The following is a 24,371-nucleotide window of genomic DNA, read 5'->3' as shown; positions in this document are numbered from 1 at the left end:
CTAAGGAAAGGAAGAAAATATGGGGTTGAGAAAGGTGAGGAACAGAAAACAGCTTTATTGCTTATACATGACCAAGAAAAGGTAAATTGGGGGGGGGGGGGGGGGGACAAAAAACAGCCAAGATGTGTATTCACTGGGAAAGAGGCCTGCTAGTGTGAGAGAAAGGGAAGGTCAAGACCCAACAACCAACTTCCTAGAGATGCCTTTGTTCCACTGGCCCATCTTCCTGAGTCTGCAGAGAATCACTACTTTTATAGCACAGAAACCATGTTAAAAAACAAAACCCATGCTGAAAACTCCTTTCCACAAAGATCTCACTTGCTCTAATAACAAAACAATTGCTTTAGGTTTAAGAGGTAGTAATTACAGACTGTTCTTCCCTCCTTGAGCCCCTGCTAATCTCCAAAATATAACACCATAGAATATCAACAATTGAATATTGATTACTGAAGTATTAATGTTTCAAATAAATATCCCAAAAGGTAGCACCTGCTTATAATCAAGGGGGTAGGGAACCTCTGGCCAACCATGTATTTTATGACTAAGTATTTTATTAGAAATCTGTTCTGTAAAGAGAATAAATTTAATAGTTCAGAACTACAAAATATTATCATTTCATGAAATGCTATCAGTTATATTCTGTTGCTGGTGTCTTACCCTATCATGCTAACATCAAGTATTTGTCTATTACACATGGGGAAGGCCAGGGAGGTTGACTTACCTTCAGACCTCATAACCAACAAATGAGTGGCAGAACCAAGAACAAAAAGTCTACTGTTTTCAAACTTTTAAACTCCTCCCATGAAGTGATAACCAGGAAAAAACAATGTTACTTGATACTCCATTATGAAAACATTCACTTGTATTCTGCCAGCCTTCTAGTGATATTTTGGCTTCTTAAGAATTAACATAGTAGGGATCACAGTATACAGCAAAGGGAAATAAGTTCTCTGCTTGGTGCTTTAATCCAAAGGCAGACTAGGAAGAAATGGATATGTCCCTGAGAAGCCTATTTCATTTTGAAACTGATTGAACCTAGTTTCAGGGAAAACCTAAAGTTCATTAACAGATAAGAAATGAATAAGGGAGACAAAATTAAATAGCAGTTGCTGCCCTGAATCCTGTTCAGAGCACTACTAGACAGCACGACTGATGCCTAATTCTTCCCTACTTGGTTAGAACTTGTCTAAGACAACTGAAGAAATAATTTTGAACCTAAGTCCATTTAGGCAATAAACAACATTGGAACTAAGAAAACCTTTTACTATCCAATTACCATGTTTAAGGGTATATTCAGTGTACTCACAGACCCTGTCCAGCAGGGATGTTTGACAACAAAAAACCTTAGTGTCTACAAATAACAGCTCTGTGTGGATGTTAACCATGAATGTTTGTTCTTATGCTCACTTCCTCATTAAGTAAACTTGGGCCACACCTGACAGGCCAAAATACAGAAAGATCAAAGCACCAAGGCTCAAGACAAAGTCAAGTTGTGGCACTTGCTATATAAACAGATGAGAGCAACATGATGTTCCCTTACCATTCTATACAGTACTAGTTCCAATCCTTCTCTTGACCCCAGCCCCTGCTTTCCCCAAATTCAACATTCCAACTGGTATACCCAGGTCATAACTGGATTCAGCTTTCTGGGTCCTTTAATATCCTGCATATGCGCTCTACCCTAAATGTGATTAATCACGAAAAATAATCTCTTCAAGAAACCTTCATAACAAAATAACATTCCCTATTAACAATAAAAGGATCAAGTTTAACAGGCCAAAAGAGAAGACAAGAAGTCTGTCAGAAGGTACAGAGGTGGCACAGGACAGCTGCGACCTTGGGCCCCCTGTGCTGAGCAACACAGTCTCTGGCAAAGCCCTAAGGTCTAAAAGCTGTAAATATCCAGAGTCACACAGGAAACGAAAGAATGTTTCTCATTTAGTCATCCTCTGAACTCTCCGCCGACCTCTCATCTGTAGCCACTTTCCAATTTGTGCGTTTGTTTGTCCTCTCCTGAATTTCACTGTTAGCTACAGGGATGTGAACCTTTTTCTCTCTCTTTTTCCTTTTGGTTTTTTTAGTGTCTCTTTCCTCTGAACTGCTGGATGCAGAATCATCTGACTGGGAAGTGTCACTTTCTGCCTCTAAGAATAAAGCAGATTTCTTGAGAGACTTTTTCCTGGATTTTTTCTTGCGCTTATGTGGTTGTTTCCTTTTCTTGGTACTAGAAGCCCCAGTTTCTTCTGAGAACTCACTTGAGGAATCTGCTGTTATATCTGTGGCTTCCTTTTTGCTTTTCTTCTGTTTTTTGTGTGACTTTTTCTTCTGCTTTTTTCTGTGGGATTTCTTCGACTTCTTATGTTTGTGAGATTCATGGGTAGATGATTTTACCTGGGGAGATGGTTTTTTCCCATTGGTAATATCTTGCTGATCACTACTAATAAAAAAAAAAAAAACTGCTTTACTATAGAAAATAAAACATGTAGTTTCTGCTTTCTAGATGGGAAGTTGAAGTTAACACCTGAATTTTAAATCAAAGCTTTGACCTAAGGCTACTATGAGACTTTATCATTGAGTTTTTGTTTCCTTATCTTTAAAATGAAGACAAAACATTTAATCGGCCATACTGAGTTACTATATGGAATACCACATATAAAAATCTACATGCTGGAGTTCCCATCATGGCTCAGTGGGTTAAGAACCCGACTATTATCCATGAGAATGCAGGTTCAATCCCTGGTCTCACTCAGTGGGTTAAGGATCTGGCATTGCCAAGGGCTTCAGAGTAGGCAGCAGATGTGGCTCAGATCCCAGGTTGCTGTGGCTGTGGCAGAAGCTGGCAGCTGCAGCTCTGATGAGACCCCTAGACTGGAAACTTCATGTGCCAAAGGTGCTGCCCTAAAAAGAAAAAAGATCTACATGCTATATAAAGTTTCTGCCATGGCACAGTGGGTTAAGAATCCAACCTCAGAGGCTTGGGTCACTGGTGAGGCATAGGTTTGATCCCCAATCCAGTGCAGTAGGTTAAAGAATCCCACACGGGCTGCAATTCAATCCCTGGCCCAGGAACTTCCAAGTGCCAGTGATAAAGCCACTTTAAAATAAACAAACTAATAAATAAATAAATCTACATTCTATTCAGGGAAAGGCAAAATACAACTTGTCCTGCCTCCCAACTAAATTGCTCTTACATTTTTATTTGTTCGTTTGTTTGCTTGTTTTTTGTCTTTTTAGGGCTGCACTCGAAGTGGCATATGGAGGTTCCCAGGCTAGAGGTCGAATTACAGCTGTAGCCACCAGTTTATGCCTCAGCCACAGCAACTCGGAATCTGAGCTATGTCTGTAACCTTTACCACAGCTTACGGTAACACTGGCTCCTTAACTCACTGAGCGAGGCCAGGGATTGAACCCAGGTCTCATGGATATTAGTTGGGTTACCGCTGAACCACAATGGGAACTACTCTTTGGTTATATTTTTAATGGCAAAATGTCATATACTTTGTAAAAGTCAGGCAGTCAATTTATAGGTCAGACTTTGTACTACTTTCCAGCATTTTTTTTTTTCAATAAACCTATCTGCCTTACCTGTCTGTTTCAAATTCTTCAGGGTATAACTCTTTATATCCACTGTGACCCCATCTGTAAGGTGACATTTTGTTACATGTACTGTTAAAGCAATGCATACATTTTTTAAAAATCAAGACAAATTAAACAGAATTAAGAGTGCATACATACATACACGGACACAAAGAAAAAGAGTTACAGTAGAGCCAATGCCACATTTACAACTCAGTAATTTGGTTACATCTGCTGTACTGTACACTGCCATTTCAGAAACAAAGGATTCCTTGGTCCATTTGTTAAGAGAACCTGCCATTCTCTTCCTTAAGAACCACTGAAGAAATCTTAAGACTCTCCTCAATCTGTGAAGTACTTCTCCAAAAACACTCCATAACATAATGCTATCTACCTTGGGACAAATTTTTTTTTTTTTTATCTTTTTAGGGCCACACTTGCAGCATATGGAGGTTCCCAAGCCAGGGGTCAAATGGGAGCTGTAGCTACTGGCCTACACCACAGCCACAGCAACACCAGATCTGAGCCACGTCTGTTACCTACACCACGGCTCACAGCAATGCTGGATGCTTAACCCACTGAGCAAGGCCAGGGATTGAACCCACATCCTCATGGATACTAGTCGGGTTCATTAACCACTGAGCCATGACGGGAACTCCAGGACAACTTTTTAAAATAACTTTATTGAGATACAATTCATATACCATAAAATACACCCTTTTAAAGTGTATGGTTTGGTAGCTTTTAGAATATTCAGCCATCACCATCACCAACCATCTAATTTCAGAACATTTTCAACACCCCGAAAAGAAAATAGCTAATAGACTGCTATTTATTAGCAGTCTCTCCATTCTTCCCTTTCCTGTAGCCCATGGCAATCACTATCTACTTTCTATCTCCACAGAATCATATAATAAGTGGCCTTTGGGGTCTGGCTTTTTTCATCTAGCATGTCTCCAAGGTACATCCATATTGTAGCATGGATCAGTACTTCATTCCTTTTACTGCCAAATAACACTCTATTACCATTCCATATACCACACCATCTCTGTCCATTCATCAGCTGATAGACATCTGCATTTCCACTTATTTGGCCATTATGAATAATTACGCTATGAACATTTCTGTGTAAGTTTTTGTAGGGAAAATTAATTTTTAAAAGTATACATTCTCGGAGTTCCTGTCGTGGCGCAGTGGAAATGAATCCGACTAAGAACCATGAGGTTGCGGGTTCGATCCCTGGCCTTGCTCAGTGGGTTAAGGATTCAGCATTGCCGTGGCTGTGGCGCAGGCTGCCAGCAATAGCTACCATTGGACCCCTAGCCTGTGAACCTACATATGCCGTGGGTGCAGCCCTAAAAGGACAAAAGACAAAAAAAAAAAAAAATATATATATATATATATATATATATATATACATTCTCTGCCCAAATATCATTAAATGTTCACAAGAATTTAGTCACAAACCTATCTGGCATGTTAGCTTCATAATTATACAGCTTCTTATTCCAGGATTTAGCCTTAAGAAAATCATCATCCAGTACCCCAGAAATTTCATTCTTTGGCCTCCAATAGTCTCTTTGACTTTCTTCATCAAAACCATCACTACGCATCCGGCTATAAGAGAAAAGAGAATTTTTAGAAGCAATCTATGAGGTTACTTTATGGAATATCATACACAAAACTCATTAAACAAGCTAAGGGGAGACCAAAACAACTTAATACTTAAAGGTAAAAAAAAAATTTTCAGTGAGTTCCTGTTGTGGCTCAGCAGTAACAAACCCGACTGGTATCCATGAAGATGTGGGTTCAATCACTGGCCTCGCTCAGTGGGTTAAGGATCCGGCATTGCCATAAGCTGTGGTGTAGGTCACAAATGCAGCTCAGATCCCGAGTTGCTGTAGCTGTGGCACAGGCCAGAGGCTACGGCTCTCATTCTACCCCTAGCCTGGGAACTTGCACATGCCTTGGGTAAGGCCCTAAAAAGCAAAAAAAAAAAAAAAAAAATTTAAACATGATCTGTTCCTATTAATTTGTGTGGTTGTTCAAATGAAAATATGGTCATTACTACCCATCCTATTGCAGTGATAAATGAAATAACTTTTGGACTGTGGCATGCTGGTCCTCACTCACTGATTCTCAAAGAAGGGAGCAGAGCAAAATAACAGCTGGGAAAACTTCAAAGTGCCCTAGAGATTCTGAAATATACTCCCTTTCTTAGAAACCAGCAACCTGCTACAGTTAGGTCTCAGCAACAACAGAAGCAAGGCAGACCCCATGAGTATGTTGGGGTATAAAAACAGTTAGGAAGCCCTGACCTAGCCTGTGTTTACAACATCCACTACCCAGCCACTAAGCCACCTAATCGATTATCAAAGTTTAAGGGCCTCCTATTTGCCAGGCACTGTTCTAGCTGCTGGGAATATAATGGCAAATGAGACAATCAGAAACCTGCTCCTAAAGAGATTATGTTTTAACAGGCATTAATAGTCCACTCCAAAAGAAAAATATTTTGTTCCTGGCAATGTTATTTGGAAGTGAATAACCAATACAAAACAAATCATCTGCACTAAATGCTTCCAAATTCTCAAAGGACCAACTTCAGAGAGAAAAGACTGAAAAGATATTTATGTTGAGACTCTGCCTTCCTTACCATGGATACCCTAAATACTTTCTTATCCAAAGCCGTTCACACACAGCCAATCACACTCTAAAGTCCACACACTTCCCAGGCACTCACTCTCCTTAAATATTTCACTATTAACTATTTCCATGGGTGACTTTAGAAATCAGCCTTCCTACTATCATTTTTCATACACACAGCTTCACATTAACAGACATATGAGGTCCAGGACATATTCCCAATACTTAGACATTCCTATACCTTCACAGGTAAGACAATCAAGCCTGTATAATCCTTCACATTCACACTCAAATTATTAAGATGGTAATGTGAAAGGCCGTGTGACTTGGCCAAGATAGTAGGTAGATGGAGTAAAGAAAAGGCTGAGAGAGAGAAAGTGAAAGACTAACGGGGGAAAGGGGTGAATCATCAGCCAAGTGACCATAAGAGACCCACAGAAAATCTTAAGTTAAAAGCCGCCAGGTAAGGTCAGAATCCACAGATTGCTAAATGTATACAATTATTCAAGGCAGAATTTTTTAAGTTCTCCACTGCAAAGAAGAATGGGGCCACATGCACCATAGCCACTACCTTTGTTTGATTCTAGATTTATGAAAGAGGAAAGGCCTGAGGACTCACAGAACTGAATTCATCTACCTTAGCATACCAAGATGTTTTACTGGTTAATGATTCTGAATAAGATGAGAATTATTTTGGTTCTCAGAACTCCAACTTCACCTTGAACTGCTGGGTAACATTTTTCTTTTGGTGCCCCGGTAAGCATCTTCCATCTGTTTCTCCAGTTCTCTTATTTTCCACATATCTGATTCCTCCTGAATCTAGATTTTTTTTTAAAGGAAAGAAATAAAAGTTACTAAAAATAACACTTTACAGAACAGCAAAGTAACTGAAAATACAGTCTGTACTAATTATTGGATTACAGGCTGTTTTTTGATCAGGTACCTTGAAAACAAATTCCGATTTCTCTTGAGTGGTTAAACAATCCAACTTGGTAAATCTCAAATATGTAGAATTCTACAGCAACAAAAGAGCTTTTTAACTCCTACACATAATTATCACCTTTTTAATTGTAATTATGCTGCAATAAGCAAATGATAATCCTTCACATTTCTACAATGCTTTACGATTTTAACTGTATCATCTCTATTGAACTTTAGGCAATCTTATGAAGAAAGCAAAGTACCAATACTACATTTTTTTATAATGATTTTTATTTTTTCCATTATTGCTGATTTACGTGTTCTGTTCCATTATTACATTTTACTGAAAAGAAACAAATGCTCAGAGATTTTTTTTTTTACCAAAGTCAAAAAGCTAGTAAGAACAGGTCTTTAAACTTCCTAGGCTAAGTCTCTTTTCACAACATAATAATTTTGGTTAAAAAAAAAAGCAAAACAGGGAGTTCCCACTGTGATTCAGAGGGTTCAAAACCTGAGAGTGTCCCTGAGGATGCAGGTTCGATCACTGGCCTCACTCAGTGGGTTAAGGATCTGGCACTGCCACATGCTTCAGCAGTGGAGGTCACAGATGCAGCTTGGATCCCACATAGTTGTGGCTGTGGCATAGGCTGGCAGCTGCAGTTCCTATTCAATCCCTTACCTGAGAATTTCCATATGCTGCAGATGCGGCCATAAAAAGGAAAAATAAAGAAAAACAAAATAAAATCTGAGCAGAGTATAGATGCCCAAAGAATAATAAATCATTTTGGAGTTCCCGTTGTGGTGCAGGAGAAACAAATCCAACCACAAGGTTGCGGATTGGATCCCTGGCCTTGTTCAGAGGGTTAAGGCTCCAGCATTGCTGTGAGCTACGGTGCAGGCCAGCAGCTGCAGCTCTGATTGGACCCCTAGCCTGGGAACCTCCATATGCCTCAGGTGTGGCCCTTAAAAAAAAAAAAAAAAAGAGCAATAAATCATTTTGTTTTCTAAGTCCTCCTGTAATATTATTATATCTGTGCTAGATTTATCTTTTTAAGCCACTGCTTTCAACTCTAAGCCAATCATCTAATGAGTGGTTTAACACAATTACAGAGACTGCTTAGGTAATAGTTATACCCTCACTCACAATCAAAGTATCAAGTGATATGACGGTAATAACATATGATCAAACTAGGGGTTGTAAAGTTCACCAAAGAAAACCAAACAAGGGTCCTTGGCGGTCGCTTCACTGTATGTGCTCTCCTAGGTGACCTCATCTACTCTCATGACCACTACCGCTTCCTATATATGAGTAATTTCCAAGCCTTTATATCCAGCCTCAACTTTTCTCCTTTCCTCTAAGTATGAATTTCCAACTGTTTGGACAGCTTGTAAGCACCTCACCATCAACAGGTTCAAAACCAGACTAATTACTTCTTCCAACATACCTGTCTCTTTTCTCTTGACCCTCATCTCAATTAATGCATGATCATCATTCCCTAAGTCACAAAAGGTGGTTATATTTGACCCCTTAATTATCACTATTATCCAATCGATCATTAAGTTTTTTGGACTCTATTGCCTAAATTCCTCATCTTCATCCCTACTGTCACTGTTTTCTCTCACCTAGAACATTGCAAATGCCTCCTAAATGGTCTCTCTACTGTTTCGCCCCATCTGATCTACGCTCTACCCAACTAACAAATCATCTTTCTAAAATACAGGGAGTTCCCGTCGTGGCGCAGTGGTTAGCGAATCCGACTAGGAACCATGAGGTTGCGGGTTCGGTCCCTGCCCTTGCTCAGTGGGTTAACGATCCGGTGTTGCCGTGAGCTGTGGTGTAGGTTGCAGACGCGGCTCAGATCCCGCATTGCTGTGGCTCTGGCGTAGGCCGGTGGCTACAGCTCCAATTCAACCCCTAGCCTGGGAACCTCCATATGCCGCGGGAGCGGCCCAAGAAATAGCAACAACAACAACAACAACAAAAAATAAAATAAAATAAAATACAAATATGACCATGTCAAGCTCTGCTTAAAAACATTTGATGATTTCTGGGAATGTAAAATGGTCAGCCACTACGAAAAACAGTATGGAGGGTTGTCTAAAAACTAAAAATAGAGTTACAATGTCATCCAGCAATTCCACTCCTGGGCATATATTGGGAGAAAACTCTAATTCAAAAAGATACATGCACCCCAAAGTTCACAGCAGCACTGTTTACAGTAGTTAGGACATGGAAGCAACCTAAATGTCCACTGACAAATGAATAAAGAACATGTGGTATGTACTCAGCCATTAAAAAGGAAGGAAATAATGCCATTTGCAGCAACATGGATGGACCTAGAGATTATCATATGAAGTAAAGTAAGTCAGAAAGAGAAAGACAAATACTCTATCACTTATATGTGGAATCTAAAATATGACATAAATGAGCTTATTAACAAAACAGAAACAGACTCTCAGACATAGAAAACAAACTTAGGGTTCCTATTTGGATTCATTTCCACTGCGGCACAATGGGAACTCTCTCAGAAAACAAACTTATGATTAGCAATGGAGAAAGGGAATGGGGAAAGGCTAAATTAGGATTAGCATATACAAACTACTATATATAAAACAGATAAACAACAAGGTCCTCCTATATTACACAGGGAACTATATTTAACATATTTAATAGCCATAATTGAAAATAACATGATAAATATATATGAATACACTTATCTAAAACTGAACACTGATATACATCAGAAACTGACACAACATTGTAGCTCAATGATACTTTTAAAAAATTTCTTAAATTTTTAAATTTTTTTAAAAAATTAAAGAAGTTCCCATTGTGGCTCAGTGGCTTAAGAACCATACATAGTGTCCATGAGGATGCAAGGTTTTTTCTTTTTTTTTTTGTATTTTCTAGGGCTGCACCCACAGCAAATGGAGGTTCCCAGGCTAGGGGCTCTAATCGGAGCTACAGCTGCCGGCCTATGCCACAGCAACTTGGGATCCAAGCCACGTCTGCGACCTACACCACAGCTCATGGCAACACCAGATCCTTAAGTCACTGAGTGAAGCCAGGGATCGAACCACAACCTCATAGTTCCTAGTCGAATTCGTTAATCAGAGCCACAACGGGAACTCCGAGGATGAAAGTTTGATCCCTGGCCTTGTTCAGTGGGTTGAGGATCCGGTGCTGCTATGGCAGCGTAGGCCAGCAGCTGCAGCTCCGATCTGACCCCTAGCCCAGGAAATTCCACATGGCACAGTTGTGGCAGTAAAAAGAAAAAGACATTTTTATGGAGTTCCTGTCATGGCTCAGTGGTTAACAAATCAGACTAGGAACCATGAGGTTGCGGGTTCAATCCCTGGCCTTGCTCAGTGGGTTAAGGATCTGGCATTGCCGTGAGCTGTGGTGTAGGTTGCAGACACGGCTTGGATCCCGCTTTGCTGTGGCTCTGGCATAGGCAGGCAGCTACAGCTCCAATTCAACCCCTAGCCTGGGAACCTCCATATGTGGCGGGAGCGGCCCAAGAAATGGCAAAAACACACAAAAAAAGAAAAGAAAAAGACATTTAAAAAAAAAATTCTCATAACAAATTAAAACACAAAAAATGTGATGGTCTCTTTTCTGCCTAGAGGAAAAAGTCTAATCTCTAAGCACCAAAATCTAACTGTAATTTACCACTCAGACCTCATCTTCTGCCATCCCCCCCCCCCCCCGCCCCCAGTCCCCCTTCTCTTTTCTCTGGATACATACAATCTCTTGCCCCAAGTTCTTTACGCTCCTTGTATATGCTAGTGCATGACTTTCCCTCTGCCCTGAATAATGTTTTCCACCTGGTACACTGGAGCCTGCTCATCAAGAACCAGTTCAAATATCAGAAGCTCAAATACCACCCATTCTGTGAAGCCTTTCCTAATTCCCCAAGGCAGATTTCATTATTCCTTCCTCAGTGCATGAAAGCACTTTGTATATGTCTCCATTATACTTATCAAATTATATTCTAATTCTATTTGATTTATCATGTATCTCCCAACTGTACCAAAATAATTTACGGCACACTGTATGCCCTCATTAAGCAAGAGGAATCACAAGGTTGGACCTCTCACCTTATTGTGAGCATCTGTGTGCCGGATGACATTCCTCAGGAGGACTTTCCCCAAGGGAACTCGGGACATTCTTCAATCTGAAATGAATCGATAAGTAACTTTTAATAATAATTCACTTTGTTACCTTATCTTTTATTACTGTGTTTTAATAAAGCATGAGTTAAAGGGAAAATCACTGAAGTCACAAGTCGTGCAGAATAGTTTTTCCTTCACCACTAAAGGGGAAAACACCTGACCACACCAATGTGAGGATGAAAGGAGGTAATGATCACTGGAGTTCTTTCAAACTGCACAAAATTAAGTGCTTTGAGGAACATCATTTAATTCTCAAAGTAATTGTTTTAGATGAGGCAAGTGTCTTCATTCCTATTTCGTAGGTGAAATTCTCTTAAAGCTATAACTTGCCCCAGGCCACATATTCCAAGGCAAACGAGGTCTAGATTAGAAACCAGCTTTTGAACCCCAAAATTAGTCTGCAATTAAGTAAATACCTAGATTTGAGAGTCAGAGAAACAAATGTCAACAGTAACAAAAATTGACATCTAAAAACATCGAATGCCGAGATGCCCTAAATTTCTCCATTCAAGGGTATCTTATATTCTACTTTGGACAGAAACCTCCAAAAAACAGAGGACAGGGATATTCACGTGTGTAGCCAGCAGGGGCATTGTGCAACCACCCCACCGCTCACTCACCCCTTGATCCTGAGGAAATCAGGCATCTTGTTAGTGTGAGACGAAGAACCACTCCATTACAAGATCTCCTCCGACCCAGGAAGCCAAGGAGTCAGGGCTCAAAGGCAGCTCTGCAGCTTCACCCGAGTCCTTCGTGAAAACGCAGCCTTCCCACCGGTTATTCCGCCCTCACCCGTGGGCCTCGCCACCGCCGCCTCTCCCCAGCCCAGGCCGACAGGCAGAATTTTCTCCGGACTGAGGCCGGAGGCTGCTCTGGCTCGGAATCCGGACGGCCAAGTTGGCTAGCGCACTCCCCGCTCACGCTCCTCTGGGACGGCCCCGAGGTTGGGTTCCGCCTTCCCAAAAGGATGGGGACGCTTTGGCCGAGGACGCTTTGGCCGGGTACGCCCCTCGACTGGGCCCCAAAAAGTACCTAGAGTGGCTGAAGAGGGGATTGAGGCTTCCAAGTGGAAGACACAGAAAATACCCCCATCTTCGTCACCGGCACCCCTGCCCCCCAGCGGCCGCGGAGCTCCCGGTAACCTTCCCTCCCAACACCCTCCCCACAGAAACACACACAAACACACCCATACCGTGCGCCGCAGCCTCGCGTGACGGGGGCAGGGGGAGGAAGGGATCTGGGAGAGAGGGAAGCCGACTTCCTTTTCAGGCCGGAAGTCGTGCCCCTAAGAAATTCTTCCCACCAACAGGAGTCACAGAGACTCCCACAGGAGGGTTTCCAGGACACTGTAGAGGTCAGCAGGTGCAGAAAGGGAGGTGAGCGCCCTCCTGGAAAAGAAGTGGGTCGGGCTCAGCCAGAAAGCAAGCCCAGCACCAGAAAGAGAAGATTCCGGAACTAGGTGTAACAAGAACTTTCTGCCTGGAGCTTCCCGGACCCAATTAGATGTTGTACCAAGATGGTTACCCCGGTAACAGGCGTCGCGGTTTGTCAGGAAACCAAGAGAGGAGGTGGGTTTGCCGACCTCTGGAAAGACAGTTACATTTCCCTTTTAGTCTAACCTTACTGTAGTGTTCAGGCAACCCAAACTTACTTTTTTCCTCATTCTGTCGATGCTATGGGACACGTCTCCATTGAGGGGAAGGAGGAGGGAGGAAGGTTACCTCAAGTCGTGGAAAGAATATTACTATTCTTATGTAATGCTTAGCAGTGTTCAGCCTCTCTGTGTTACCTTACTTAATCCTCACAATAACCCTACGAGATAGGTATTATTGTCTTCATTTAGAGGGGAATAAACTGATACATGTATGTAAATTAATTGCTCAAATCACGCAGCTAGTAAGTGATGGCTAGAGCTAAAACTGGAATTCTAGGCATTCTGTCTGCAGAGTCCATGCTGTTAACTACTAGATTATACCAAAGATTGAGGAAGTCTTGTGCAGCCTTCAATCCACAGCACACCTCTAGCAAATAAAGGAACTGGATAGGCACCACTTAGCTAATACCAGGATACTGGAACAAGAAAATTCCAGGAAATCCAAACTTTAAAAGATACTCTGTCCCCTTAGGGTTTTTGAGGCTCTAGACAGAGGTAAGGCCTTATTATCTGAGGGAACATCTTGAGAATGTAGGAAGTGGTACTAGATAATTAGAGAATAAGGAAAAGATAAAATGGTGCTGAGCCACAGTCTTTTAGACACAGGTATTAAGGATAGTTGCTAACTTCAACAAAACAATTCCTGACCTATTCCTCCTCCCCCAAAAATAAATGAATCAGTAGACCTTTTTTCCCTCAAATGTCTTTCCACAGATTTAAGAGGCCTAATTCATCTCAATCATGGAGAAATCCTCAAAGGGTCTGCTCACCCAAGTTACTCAACTCTGGAACCTTCTAGATGATCTGGCTGAAAGTAACCCTGAGAGCTATGAGAAGTTCATTCAACAGCAGCTGAAAGAGGGGAAACAGCTCTGTGTGGCCCCAGAACCACGGCTCTGTCTGCAAACCAGGATCCTGGTATGTAGAGTTGATGCCCAGAGAAAGGGAAATCCTGAATTAGATGGTCCTGGAGTAACCAGAGAATGGCTTACCCTTAGCTATTGCTACTTTAACACAAAACTTGAGAGAAACTTCCACTCTAAATGGAAATTAAGGAGTTCCCTTCGTGGAACTCCTTAATTTCAGGTTCATTCCCTTAGTGGTAATGAACCTGACTAGTATCATGAGGACGTGGGTTCAAACCCTGGCCTCGCTCAGTGTGTTAAGGATCCAGCATTTCTGTGACTGTGGTGTAGGCCAGCAGCTACAGCTCTGATTTGACCCCTAGCCTGGGAACTTCCATAAGCCATGGGTGCGGTCCTAAAAAAGACCAAAAAAAAAAAAAAAGAAATTAAATGTAGTGTGGACGATTGTGTTAAAGGAGTAAGAATGGGAAATTGATATCTGACACATTTTGGAGATCTCAAAATTAACCATTTCCTGCTAGAATGAAAATAAGAGGTAAATATTTAATAGAGAAAAACAGAGTTGGAGGTTTTTCAAATGAAGAGAACTTATTTAGTTGGGGAGGTAAGGAAGTGGTGGAATAGGGTCAAATTCAACTGGAACAGCTGCTTGGCTCAGTTCCTACTCTCTCCTCCCACTTCCTCTGGGAATGGCAACTGGATGCTTGATGAAAGGCCAGTAGCTTAGAGAAAGAGGGTAACGATAATTTCTTACAATTTTTCGAATGCAGTTTTAATACATGAAATGACTTACTTGGAGCCTAAAGTTCTCACTCCTCAAATTCGGTGATTAGTTTACCTTGAGGATATTATTTTAAATTTTGTGTGTGTGTGTGTTTTTTTAGGGTGGCACCCAAGGCATGTGGAGGTTCCCAGGCTAGGGGTCCAAATGAGCTACAGGTGCCAGGCTACACCACAGCCACGGGAATGTGGGATGTGAACCACATCTGCAACCTACACCACAGCTCATGGCAACACGGGATCCTTAACCCACTGAGCAAGGCCAGGGATTGCACCCACATACTCATGGGTACCAGTTGGGTTTGTTAACCACTGAGCCACGACGGGAACTCCATAGGGTATTATCTTAAAATTTAAAAACTAGGTTTTTAAATATGCAAAATTATTTGCTTTCTAGAAACCGGAAGAAAAAATACTTTTTATAAACCTATGTGAGTGGAAAAGGATCCCAGCTCCCCAATCAACCAGTCATCCAGTCCCTCTAAGTATTGGCCGACCAGAAGATATGTCTGAGACATCAGGTACATAGAAGCATGGGAAAGCATAATATAAAACAATTTTTTTTCGTGGCCACCCCACAGCATAAGGAGTTCCAGGGCCAGGGATCAGATCTGAGCCACAATTGCAACCTACACTGCAGCTGCAACACCAGATCCTTAACCCACTGTGCTGGGCCTAGGATGGAACCTGCGTCCTGCCACTGCAGAGACAGCACTGACGCCATTGTGCTACAGCAGGAACTCCACAATTTAAATTTTTTATTGGGAATAATCGTGGACCAGATTTTACTTGGCATTACCTATTTTATTTGTTCATAATATAGTTAATGACTAATAGGTGTTTCATTGTGTAAATTGAATGCTGTTTAATTTTCTAATAATGCAAACTGTGTTTAACCCGTATAAAATGCCAAGAGGAGTTCCCATTGTGGCACAGCAGAAGTGAATCAGGCTAATATCCAGGAGGATGCAGGTTCAATCCCTGGCCTCACTCAGTGGGTTAAAGATCTGGCATTGCTGTGAGCTGTAGTGTAGGTCCCAAACGTGGCTTGGAACCCAAGTGGCTGTGGCTGTGGCATAGGGCAGCAGCTGTAGCTCTGATTTGACCCCTAGCCTTCGAACTTCCATATGCCCCAGGCACTGCTCTAAAAAGCAAATAAATAAATAAAATGCTTTATTTAGAATTTGGTATATATAGCACTATTGTGATTGTCTCTGAAAATATAGGTAGAGAATTTATACTTTTCTAGCTTTATCAGGATGTGGCTTAATGTGTTACCTAATAATATCATTAGTGAAACAAATTGTCTTCATTTCACACCCTCTGAATTACACACACAGATGTTTACACAGTCATCGATGTTGCCTACAATCCTGATGTTCTCCAGGTAGCAGAAAAGGACCAAGTGAAAAAAGATCAATTAATACTGATGGCCATGAAATGCATTGAGGAACAACTCCAATTCACTCTCTCAAACTCTTACAATATTACCAAATTTAGAATAAAAGGAAGTATTCACAGAATGAAACAAAATCTTATGGGAATTCAAAGTGATCCTAGGGATTTAACAGAGAAAATGAGAAAAGGTAAGTTAGTGAGTGTAAAAGGAAAATTAAACTGATTTAAAATGTTTTTTGCATCCTGTGTACATTTTGCAAACTGGAAGTCTAGATTTTAAAAGATGAGAGTTCTGGTCGGGGCTTAGCAGTAATGAATCCGACTTGTATGCATGAGGATTCGGTTTCAATCCCTGGCCTTGCTCAGTGAGTTAAGGATCCACTGTTGCAATGAGCTGTGGTGTAGGTCACAGATGAGGCTTAGATCCAGAGTGGTTGTGATTGTGGTGTAGGCTGCCAGCTGTAGCTCTGATTCGACCTCTAGCCTGGGAACTTCCATATGCCGCATGTGTGACCCTAAAAAAAGTAAAGCAAAACAAAAAAAAATCCAAACGTTTAACCAGGTTCTTTGGTCTAAGAGTTTTTTGATTTAAGAATCCCAAAATAATTTTGTTGTTGTTGTTGTTATTTTCTAGGCATATGGAGGTTCCCAGGCTAGGGGTCTAATCAGAGCTATTGCTGCTGGCCTACACCACAGCCACAGCAATGCCCAGATCCGAGCCATGTCTGCGACCTACACCACAGCTCATGGCAAAACCAGATCTTTAACCCCCTGAGCGAGGCCAGGGATCGAACCTACAACCTCATGGTTCCTAGTTGGATTCGTTAACCACTGAGCCACAATGGGAACTCCCCAAAATAATTTAATTGCAGCTTTATCTGCCCTCTTAGTTAACCCTACGTCTATTACAGTTCATGTTGTTGATTAATTTTATTTCACTCATTTTTTTTTTCATAAAGAACTAACCCTTGAACAGATAAGAAGCAGTACTATGAGCAATCCAGATGAGTTTCCTCAACTTTTACTGCCGAAAGACCAAGTTTCAGGTAAAACAGGATGTCTGATAGAAGAGATTTCCAGTACAGAGATCCAAGAGGAGATGAAGAGACCAACCTATGAATTAAAAATTGTGGCCAATCAGAATGAGAAACCTCTGAAAATTGAATTAAAAGTTGAATTACCTGGTGTTAATTCAGTATCTCTCTGTGACCTTAGTGTTTCTAAGGTAAGTTGAATATATAATACTGCAAATTTGAATCAGTCAGTATTCATCCTATTATGCTGTAGTAACAAACTCCACAATCTCAGTGGCTGACAGTAATTTGCTTAGGTTACATGTAAGCTCAGCATGCTTTGCTCTATGACTGTTGCACATTTCAAGGTACAAGGTAAAACTGTGAACAATTCCCAGTTGAGATATGCCATTCTCATGGAAGAAGGAAAATAGAAATGGCCAAACCATGCAATGGATCTTAAAACTTCCACTCATATGTGGGATGTATTACTTTTATTCCCATTTTGTTGATCAAAGTAAATCATAAGACCAAGTCCTACATCAGTAGGGCTGGAAGGAATATTCTTCTCACAAGTAGTCACTGAAAGTTACATGGCAAGGATGTATAATCCTCTTAGAAGAGTAAATCATTAGCAACAGGAGTTCCTATCGTGGCTCATCAGGTTAAGAACCTGACACAGTGTCCGTGGGATATGGGTTCAATCCCTGGCCTAACTCAGTGAGTTAGAGATCTGGTACTGCTATGAGCTGTGGTGTAGGTCCCAGATGCAGCTCAGATCCCACATTGCTGTGACTGTAGCATAGGCCAGCAGTTGCAGCTATAGCTTGCATTCAGTCCCTAGCCCAGAAACTTCCATATGCTACAGGCGCAGCCCTAAAAAGAAAAAAATAATAATAATTGGCAAAAATCCTACAGTCTATCAGTTCACCCTCTTGGTCAAATATTTCTTTCCCCAAGAAAAACTCTTCCAATCCCAGTATCAGATTCGCAAGTACAAGATTTTGCCATCATAGACTGAGACCTATGAACTACAAAGACAAAAGATTCAAGTTCCTGGAATCCCATGCACCATGCAATATGGAATGGAGAAGGGATAACCCAGTTAACAGACTAAATTCAGAAATGGGAAAAACGTAAGACACGCAGTCGTCACTGTAGGTACACAGCAATTCTGAAATCTTGGTAGGCAGATATTGTGAGGGTCCCTTTCTTGAAGGTAGAGGTCTTGTGACAAGGTTTCTTGATGACCTAGCCTCCTAGTTCCATCATGTTCCATTCTTTGGGACATTTTTTGCTTGTTTGTTTTGGGGGTTCGTTTCTTTTTCTTTTTTCATAATCTATTTTAGCTACATTTAAAAAGAGCATTGAAGAATATGCTGTCATTAGGTGCTAAGCAGCTTGCTCAGCCTGTTTTCTGCTCATAGAATGTTAGGATCGAAAGGTTATGTTAAATTAGTTTTAATCCAGGCTGGAAGCACTTTATTTCAGATTCCAAAGGGTGCTATACCTCACAATTCATTTTATTTGTAGGGCCACACCCATGGCATATGGAAGTTCCCAGCCTAGGGGTCACATCAGAGCTACAGCTGCCAGCCTACACCACAGCCACAGTAACATGAGATTCAAGCCTTGTCTGAGACCTACACCGCAGCTCGAGGCAGCACCAGATCCTTAACCCACTGAGAAAGGGCAGGGATTGAACCCATATCCCCATGGGTACTAGTCGGGTTTGTTTCCATTGAGCCACAATGGGAACTCCTCACAATTCATCTTTGGACATATCCAGAGTTTTGTTTTTTGTGGGTTTTTTTGGCCGCGTTTGCGGCATGTGGGAATTTCTTGGGCCAGGGATCAAACCCTCGACATAGCGGCAGCCCAAGCCACTGCGGTAGGCACATCCATTTTTCAGTGACATGTCTCTTTTGACCTAATTGCTGTGATCTAGGTCAGATGTAAAGATTTAATGAGGTCCACTTTCATCCAGTTAGAGATATTAACAAAGATTTTAACTTGCAATTTAGTCTTCACCTCTAGGCAGTCTTAATCAGCCTTTGGTGATTAAAAAAAAAAAGTAATAATGATTTATCAATTTTATCCTTTTCTAGTTGAGAATAAAAAACTAGTTCAAAATTCCTGTCATGGCTCAGTGGTTAACGAATCTGACTAGGAACCATGAGGTTGCAGGTTCGGTCCCTGCCCTTGTTCAGTGGGTTAACGATCTGGCCTTGCCGTGAGCTGTGCTGTAGGTTGCAGATGCGGCTCGGATCCTGCATTGCTTTGGCTCTGGTGTAGGCCAGTGGCTACAGCTCCGATTCGACCCCTAGCCTGGGAACCTCCATATGCTGTGGGAGCGGCCCAAGAAATGGCAAAAAGACAAAAAAAAAAAAAAAAAAGAATCTTTGGAGTTCCCGTCGTGGCGCAGTGGTTAACGAATCTGACTAGGAACCATGAGGTTGCGGGTTCGATCCCTGGCCTTGCTAGTGGGTTAAGGATCCGGCGTTGCCGTGAGCTGTGGTGTAGGTTGCAGATGCGGCTCGGATCCTGCGTTGCTGTGGCTCTGGCGTAGGCCGGTGGCTACAGCTCCGATTCGACCCCTAGCCTGGGAACCTCCATGTGCCTCGGGAGCAGCCCAAGAAATGGCAAAAAGACAAGGAAAAAAAAAAAAAACTAGTTCAATTTTTCATTCCTCAAGGCTTAGAATTTCTAGGCTCTGTATATTCCCTTTCAGTTCTACTTGCAAACTGGGAAATTCTAATTTCTCTTTTTGTTGTGCCCTGTTAATTGTGGCCAGTAGAACAAATGCTAATAGTATTCTATTTTCCCACTTCTGTACCTAAAGCCACAAATTAACAAGGTACATTATTTGTCTTCCAAATTATTGTGACAGTTTTACTAAGGGCTTTAAGGTCACCATAAAATATGGATCACCATCTTTCCAGGGTCCAAAAAAGTTTCCAGCTGTTTGCTGATCAGCCCCAAAGTCAATGCCATATAATTTAGGATGGTGATAGCCATCCTGTATCAGTTAACTTTGGATGTATAGAGCAGCAATAACAACCTTAAGATCTCGGGAATTTACAGCAGCAACTTCATTCACTGTAAAAGGGATCCTCTTCTGGTGGGAAAGGAGTGAATAACTGGGAATAAAAACCCAATAATACAATTTTTTTTTTCTTTTTTGGCCCTGAGGCATATGAAGTTCCTGAGCCAGGGATCAGATCCAAGCCAGATCCTTCAAAGATGGGGATCTAACCTGCATCTGATTGCTGCAGAGATGCCACCCATCCTGTTGTGCCACAGCGGACTCCCCCCCCCCACCCCCGCCCTGCCACCACAACACAAATATTAACCAGGAAATATTTTTCTATTTTCATCTTTTCAATGAAATCTCTCTTGATTTATTATTCTTAGGATGATTTATTGATTGAGGCCTCCGGGAAGTACAGATTACATCTGAATCTTCCAGAAACTGTGGATACTGAAATGACTACAGCAAAATTTATCAAAGAGAAAGCTACATTAATTGTCATAATGCCATTGGTCTAATATATTTTGTGTTTTCAGTGGCAGTCATGTGAATTATAGGACCTTCATCATGGGTGAAGAGGTTTATCTTAAACACTAATTTCATATTTTCTAAGATTTCCTTTTGATGGAATGAGATTTTCTCATCAGCTATTACTGTTTTTAAAAATTTCTTTCTCCTCAAATAAACTCTGGCATCAAGCAGAAACTACTAAACAGTATTTCATGGTGTACCTGTCATGAAGATTATCTGTAACGTTAAGTAACTTAAGTATCATTTGAGAAAAATGTATTTGTTTCTTTCCTATGTGAGAATTCTTGGTTTAGTGGTTGAAAATTTTTCTCTAGCAATTTTTTGTTTTTGTTTCGCAACTGTAGCCACTGGCCTAGGCCACAGCAGCAGCAAAGCAGGACCCAAGCTGGATCTGCAAACTACACCACAGCTCATGGCAAGGCCAGATCCCTAACTCACTGAGCCAGGCCAGGGAACAAACCCTCAACCTCATGGTTCCTAGTTAAGATTTGTTTCTGCTGTGCCACAACGGGAACTCCTCTAGCAAGTTTTTTGCATCTGGAATAAATCCCAGACTGTGGAAGTTTATTACCAAGATAGGCTCTAGCAGTCAGAGTTTCCTCCAGCAATACATATACAGCGCCAATGTAATAATATGCAAGCCTTTGCTTCTGTGAACATCTGTAGTTCTTGGACAGCTATTGCAGGAGTCCAAGCCACCCAGACCTTTTTTTTTTCTTTTTTCTTTTTTTTTTGTCTTTTTAGGGCCACACCCACAGCATATGGAGGTTCCCAGGCTATGGGTTGAACCAGAGCTGTAGTTGCTGGCCTATACCACAGCCAAAGCAACTCGGAATCCAAGCCACGTCTGCGACCTACACCACAGCTCAGAGCAACACCGGATCCTTAACCAACTGAATGGGGCCAGAGACTGAACCTGCATCCTCATGGATACTAGTCGGGTTTGTTAACCACTGAGCCATGACAGGAACTCCCAGGCCTACCTTTTAATATCAGATACGGACTTTTCTGTAGAGTAGATGCAGTGATGCAGTAACAGTAATTGGATAGTACTACATTTAAGACACAAAATACACTCAATTTTAAGAACGAATTGACTTTGGGATAGGTGCCTTTCTTCTAATAATTTTTTTTTTGTCTTTTCTAGGGCCGCACCCATGGCATATGGAGGTTCCCAGGCTAGGGGTCTGATCAGAGCCACAGCAATGCCAGATCTGAGCCATGTCTGCAGCCTACACCACAGCTCATAGCAACGCCGGATCCTTAACCCACTGAGTGAGGCTAGGGATCGAACCCGCAACCTCATGGTTCCTAGTCGGATTCGTTAACCACTGTGCCACAACGGGAACTCCAGAAGTTATGTACTTTTTAACTCCCATTTACCTAAGTCGTCAGATGGTTGTTCAATAAAAAAGTATCTTTTATATCCTAAGTGACATTCATATCAAACTTTAAACATACCTCAATTATCTTCTCTAGATACAAAACTTTCCTTATATTTCCTTATAATTATTACTAATTCAACATAAAATCTCATTTAAAATTATTAATTTTAGGCGCTCCTGCTGTGGTACAGTGAGTTAAGAAACTAACTGCTGAGGTGTGGGTCTCAGGTTTGATCCTTGGCTCAGTAACTCCATATGCCCTGGGGTGGCCAAAAAAGAAAAGAAAAAAAAAAACATGCTTAATGTTAAAATGTGAAGTTTACATCCTAGTTCTTTTCCAAAATACTTTCACTTATAACATCTCTACCTTCCCCTCTCTAAAAAAGCAAAACTTTGTCCAGGAAGAGCATTAATGATGAAATGTGGAGTAGCTTAAATCTGAATCTTACCAAATTTTCCCCTTCAAAACTGAGATGGACATTGATTATTCTTGATTTAGATACTAGGTTTTCCTACAAACTTGATCTTAGAGATCGGTAATCAGAAGTGGTTATCTTCTGATGTATTCCAGAACTTGTGCAATACTGGGTGATGAGCATTCCTTGCAACCCATTCCTATCATCTCTTGCGCTGGTCAGCTTGTCTTGTAGACCATGCTCTGGGAAACCACTCACAAACCTCAGTGAGGGAGTGAAATATTTAAAAGAGCCAGACCACACTTTTCATTTTACTATGTACCAAACCCCAACAAGAAGCCCTTGAGCCTAAAATGTTAATTATATCCTCCTAAACTCAATCCTTATTTTATCAACTCTATAAATTCAAAATGCATCTGTATTAAGAACTTACGTACGTAGCTGTTTCTGCTCTTAAATTACCTGATGTGAAAAATAATTACAAACAGATCAAAAATCCTAGACCAGACACATTGAACATACCATTTAATTTTTAAACAACCTAATTTGAACCAAAATACTATTTCTAACCTTTGTTCTTCCAGTTCTGATAAGAGAAATAGAATGAATCCAGATTTAGATTATAGCTCAGGTTAATGTTTAACTCAGAAAAATTTTTATTAGAATGCAACTTTTTATTTTTTTGTCAAGGGAACAACAGAGCCATCAACATTAGCAAAGAATGAATCATCTTTGAAGTTTCATGTATTTGAACCATATGTGGCTCATACTGATATGGTCCCTTGTGATAAGCTTGTTCCTTCTATATAACCTTCAGTTCAGGCTAAAATTACTAATCACTCTAAGTCAGATTAATATATTGAATTGTTTTCATAATAATACAGCAGAGAAAATATTTGTGGAATATACAGAGTGTCACTTGTGCTCCATGTAACAATGAACGTGTAGAAATAGATTCAACACTAAAAGACCTAAATTTCAGGGACTAGCTCCACATATTACATATTACAAGGAAGGTCAGATTTATTTTAAATCGTCGTAAGTAATTCCAAATATTTACTAAAACACATCAATTCAACAGAAAGCCATAAATTGTGGTCATGTTTCTAATTCATTTTTATTATCCTGAATATCACGCCTCTGGCCCCCACCAAAAAAGGCAAATTTTAACAAAATGGAAGAAAAAAATATTTAGGATTATAAGGTAGCAAACAACCTAAATATTTTTTTGTTTAATAATTTTAGGGGTTTCTTATTTTACATGAGACAACACTAGGGTGGAAAAACACAGAATACTTTTCTGTACACATTTTTCTTTTCTTTTGCTTTTTAGGGATGCACCTGCGACACATGGATGTTACCAGGCTAGGGGTTGAAGTGGAGTTACAGCTGCAAGCCTATGCCACAGCCACAGGAACTCGGGATCTGAGCCGTCTGTGACCTACACCACAGCTCACGGCAATACCGGATCCCCAACACACTAAGTGAGACCAGGGATTGAACCCACATCCTCATGGATACTAGTCAGGTTCATTTCTTCTGTGCTACAACGGGAACTCCCCATATTTTTCATTTTATCCAAGTAAAAATGACCACTTTGTTTTGGTCATCACCTTATAGCACTCCAAAGTATTCACCAGTGCATCTCTTCTTTTATTTATTTATTTTTTTTGTCTTTTTGCCATTTCTTGGGCCGCTCCCACGGCATATGGAGGTTCCCAGGCTAGGGGTCCAATCAGAGCTGTAGCCACCAGCCTACACCAGAGCCACAGCAATGCAGGATCCGAGCCGCATCTGCAACCTACACCACAGCTCATGGCAACGCCGGATCCTTAACCCACTGAGCAAGGCCAGGGATCGAACCCGCAGCCTCATGGTTCCTAGTCAGATTCGTTAACCACTGCGCCATGACGGGAACTCCTCTTCCTCTCTTTTAAAACAGAAAACTTGGTGATAAATGGATTTTGGCACTTATCTCACT

The 24,371-nt window shown here is 41.1% G+C and overlaps 2 protein-coding genes across 8 annotated transcripts; one reads left to right on the top strand and one right to left on the bottom strand.

The window, feature by feature from the left end:
• Positions 1 to 35: 35 nt before the first annotated feature.
• On the bottom strand, positions 36 to 12,694 carry NKAPD1 (NKAP domain containing 1). 7 transcript variants are annotated; one of them, XM_047751818.1, is made up of 7 exons: positions 12,509 to 12,692; positions 11,937 to 12,357; positions 11,242 to 11,318; positions 6,938 to 7,038; positions 5,044 to 5,193; positions 3,586 to 3,639; positions 36 to 2,437 (listed from the first exon to the last, which is right to left on the bottom strand). In XM_047751818.1, exons 3-7 carry the CDS (start codon positions 11,308 to 11,310, stop codon positions 1,939 to 1,941), a joined length of 873 nt encoding a protein of 290 aa, XP_047607774.1. In that variant the 5' UTR covers positions 11,311 to 11,318; positions 11,937 to 12,357; positions 12,509 to 12,692; the 3' UTR covers positions 36 to 1,938. The 7 variants fall into 7 exon arrangements, with proteins under 7 accessions (XP_047607774.1, XP_047607776.1, XP_047607777.1 ...); XM_047751820.1 differs by having other exon boundaries at positions 11,937 to 11,945; XM_047751821.1 differs by having other exon boundaries at positions 36 to 2,434; positions 11,937 to 12,694.
• PIH1D2 (PIH1 domain containing 2) lies at positions 12,606 to 20,767 on the top strand. The gene is made up of 6 exons (XM_047751816.1): positions 12,606 to 12,884; positions 13,685 to 13,888; positions 15,014 to 15,137; positions 15,957 to 16,202; positions 16,974 to 17,239; positions 20,442 to 20,767. The coding sequence occupies exons 2-6, from the start codon at positions 13,712 to 13,714 to the stop codon at positions 20,574 to 20,576; spliced, it is 948 nt and encodes a 315-aa protein (XP_047607772.1). The 5' UTR covers positions 12,606 to 12,884; positions 13,685 to 13,711; the 3' UTR covers positions 20,577 to 20,767.
• The last annotated feature ends 3,604 nt before the right edge of the window (positions 20,768 to 24,371 follow it).

This window comes from Phacochoerus africanus, chromosome 11 (genome assembly GCF_016906955.1).
Source record: "Phacochoerus africanus isolate WHEZ1 chromosome 11, ROS_Pafr_v1, whole genome shotgun sequence".
NCBI classification, from domain to species: domain Eukaryota; kingdom Metazoa; phylum Chordata; class Mammalia; order Artiodactyla; family Suidae; genus Phacochoerus; species Phacochoerus africanus.
This window is presented reverse-complemented; position numbering and strand designations above follow the sequence as displayed.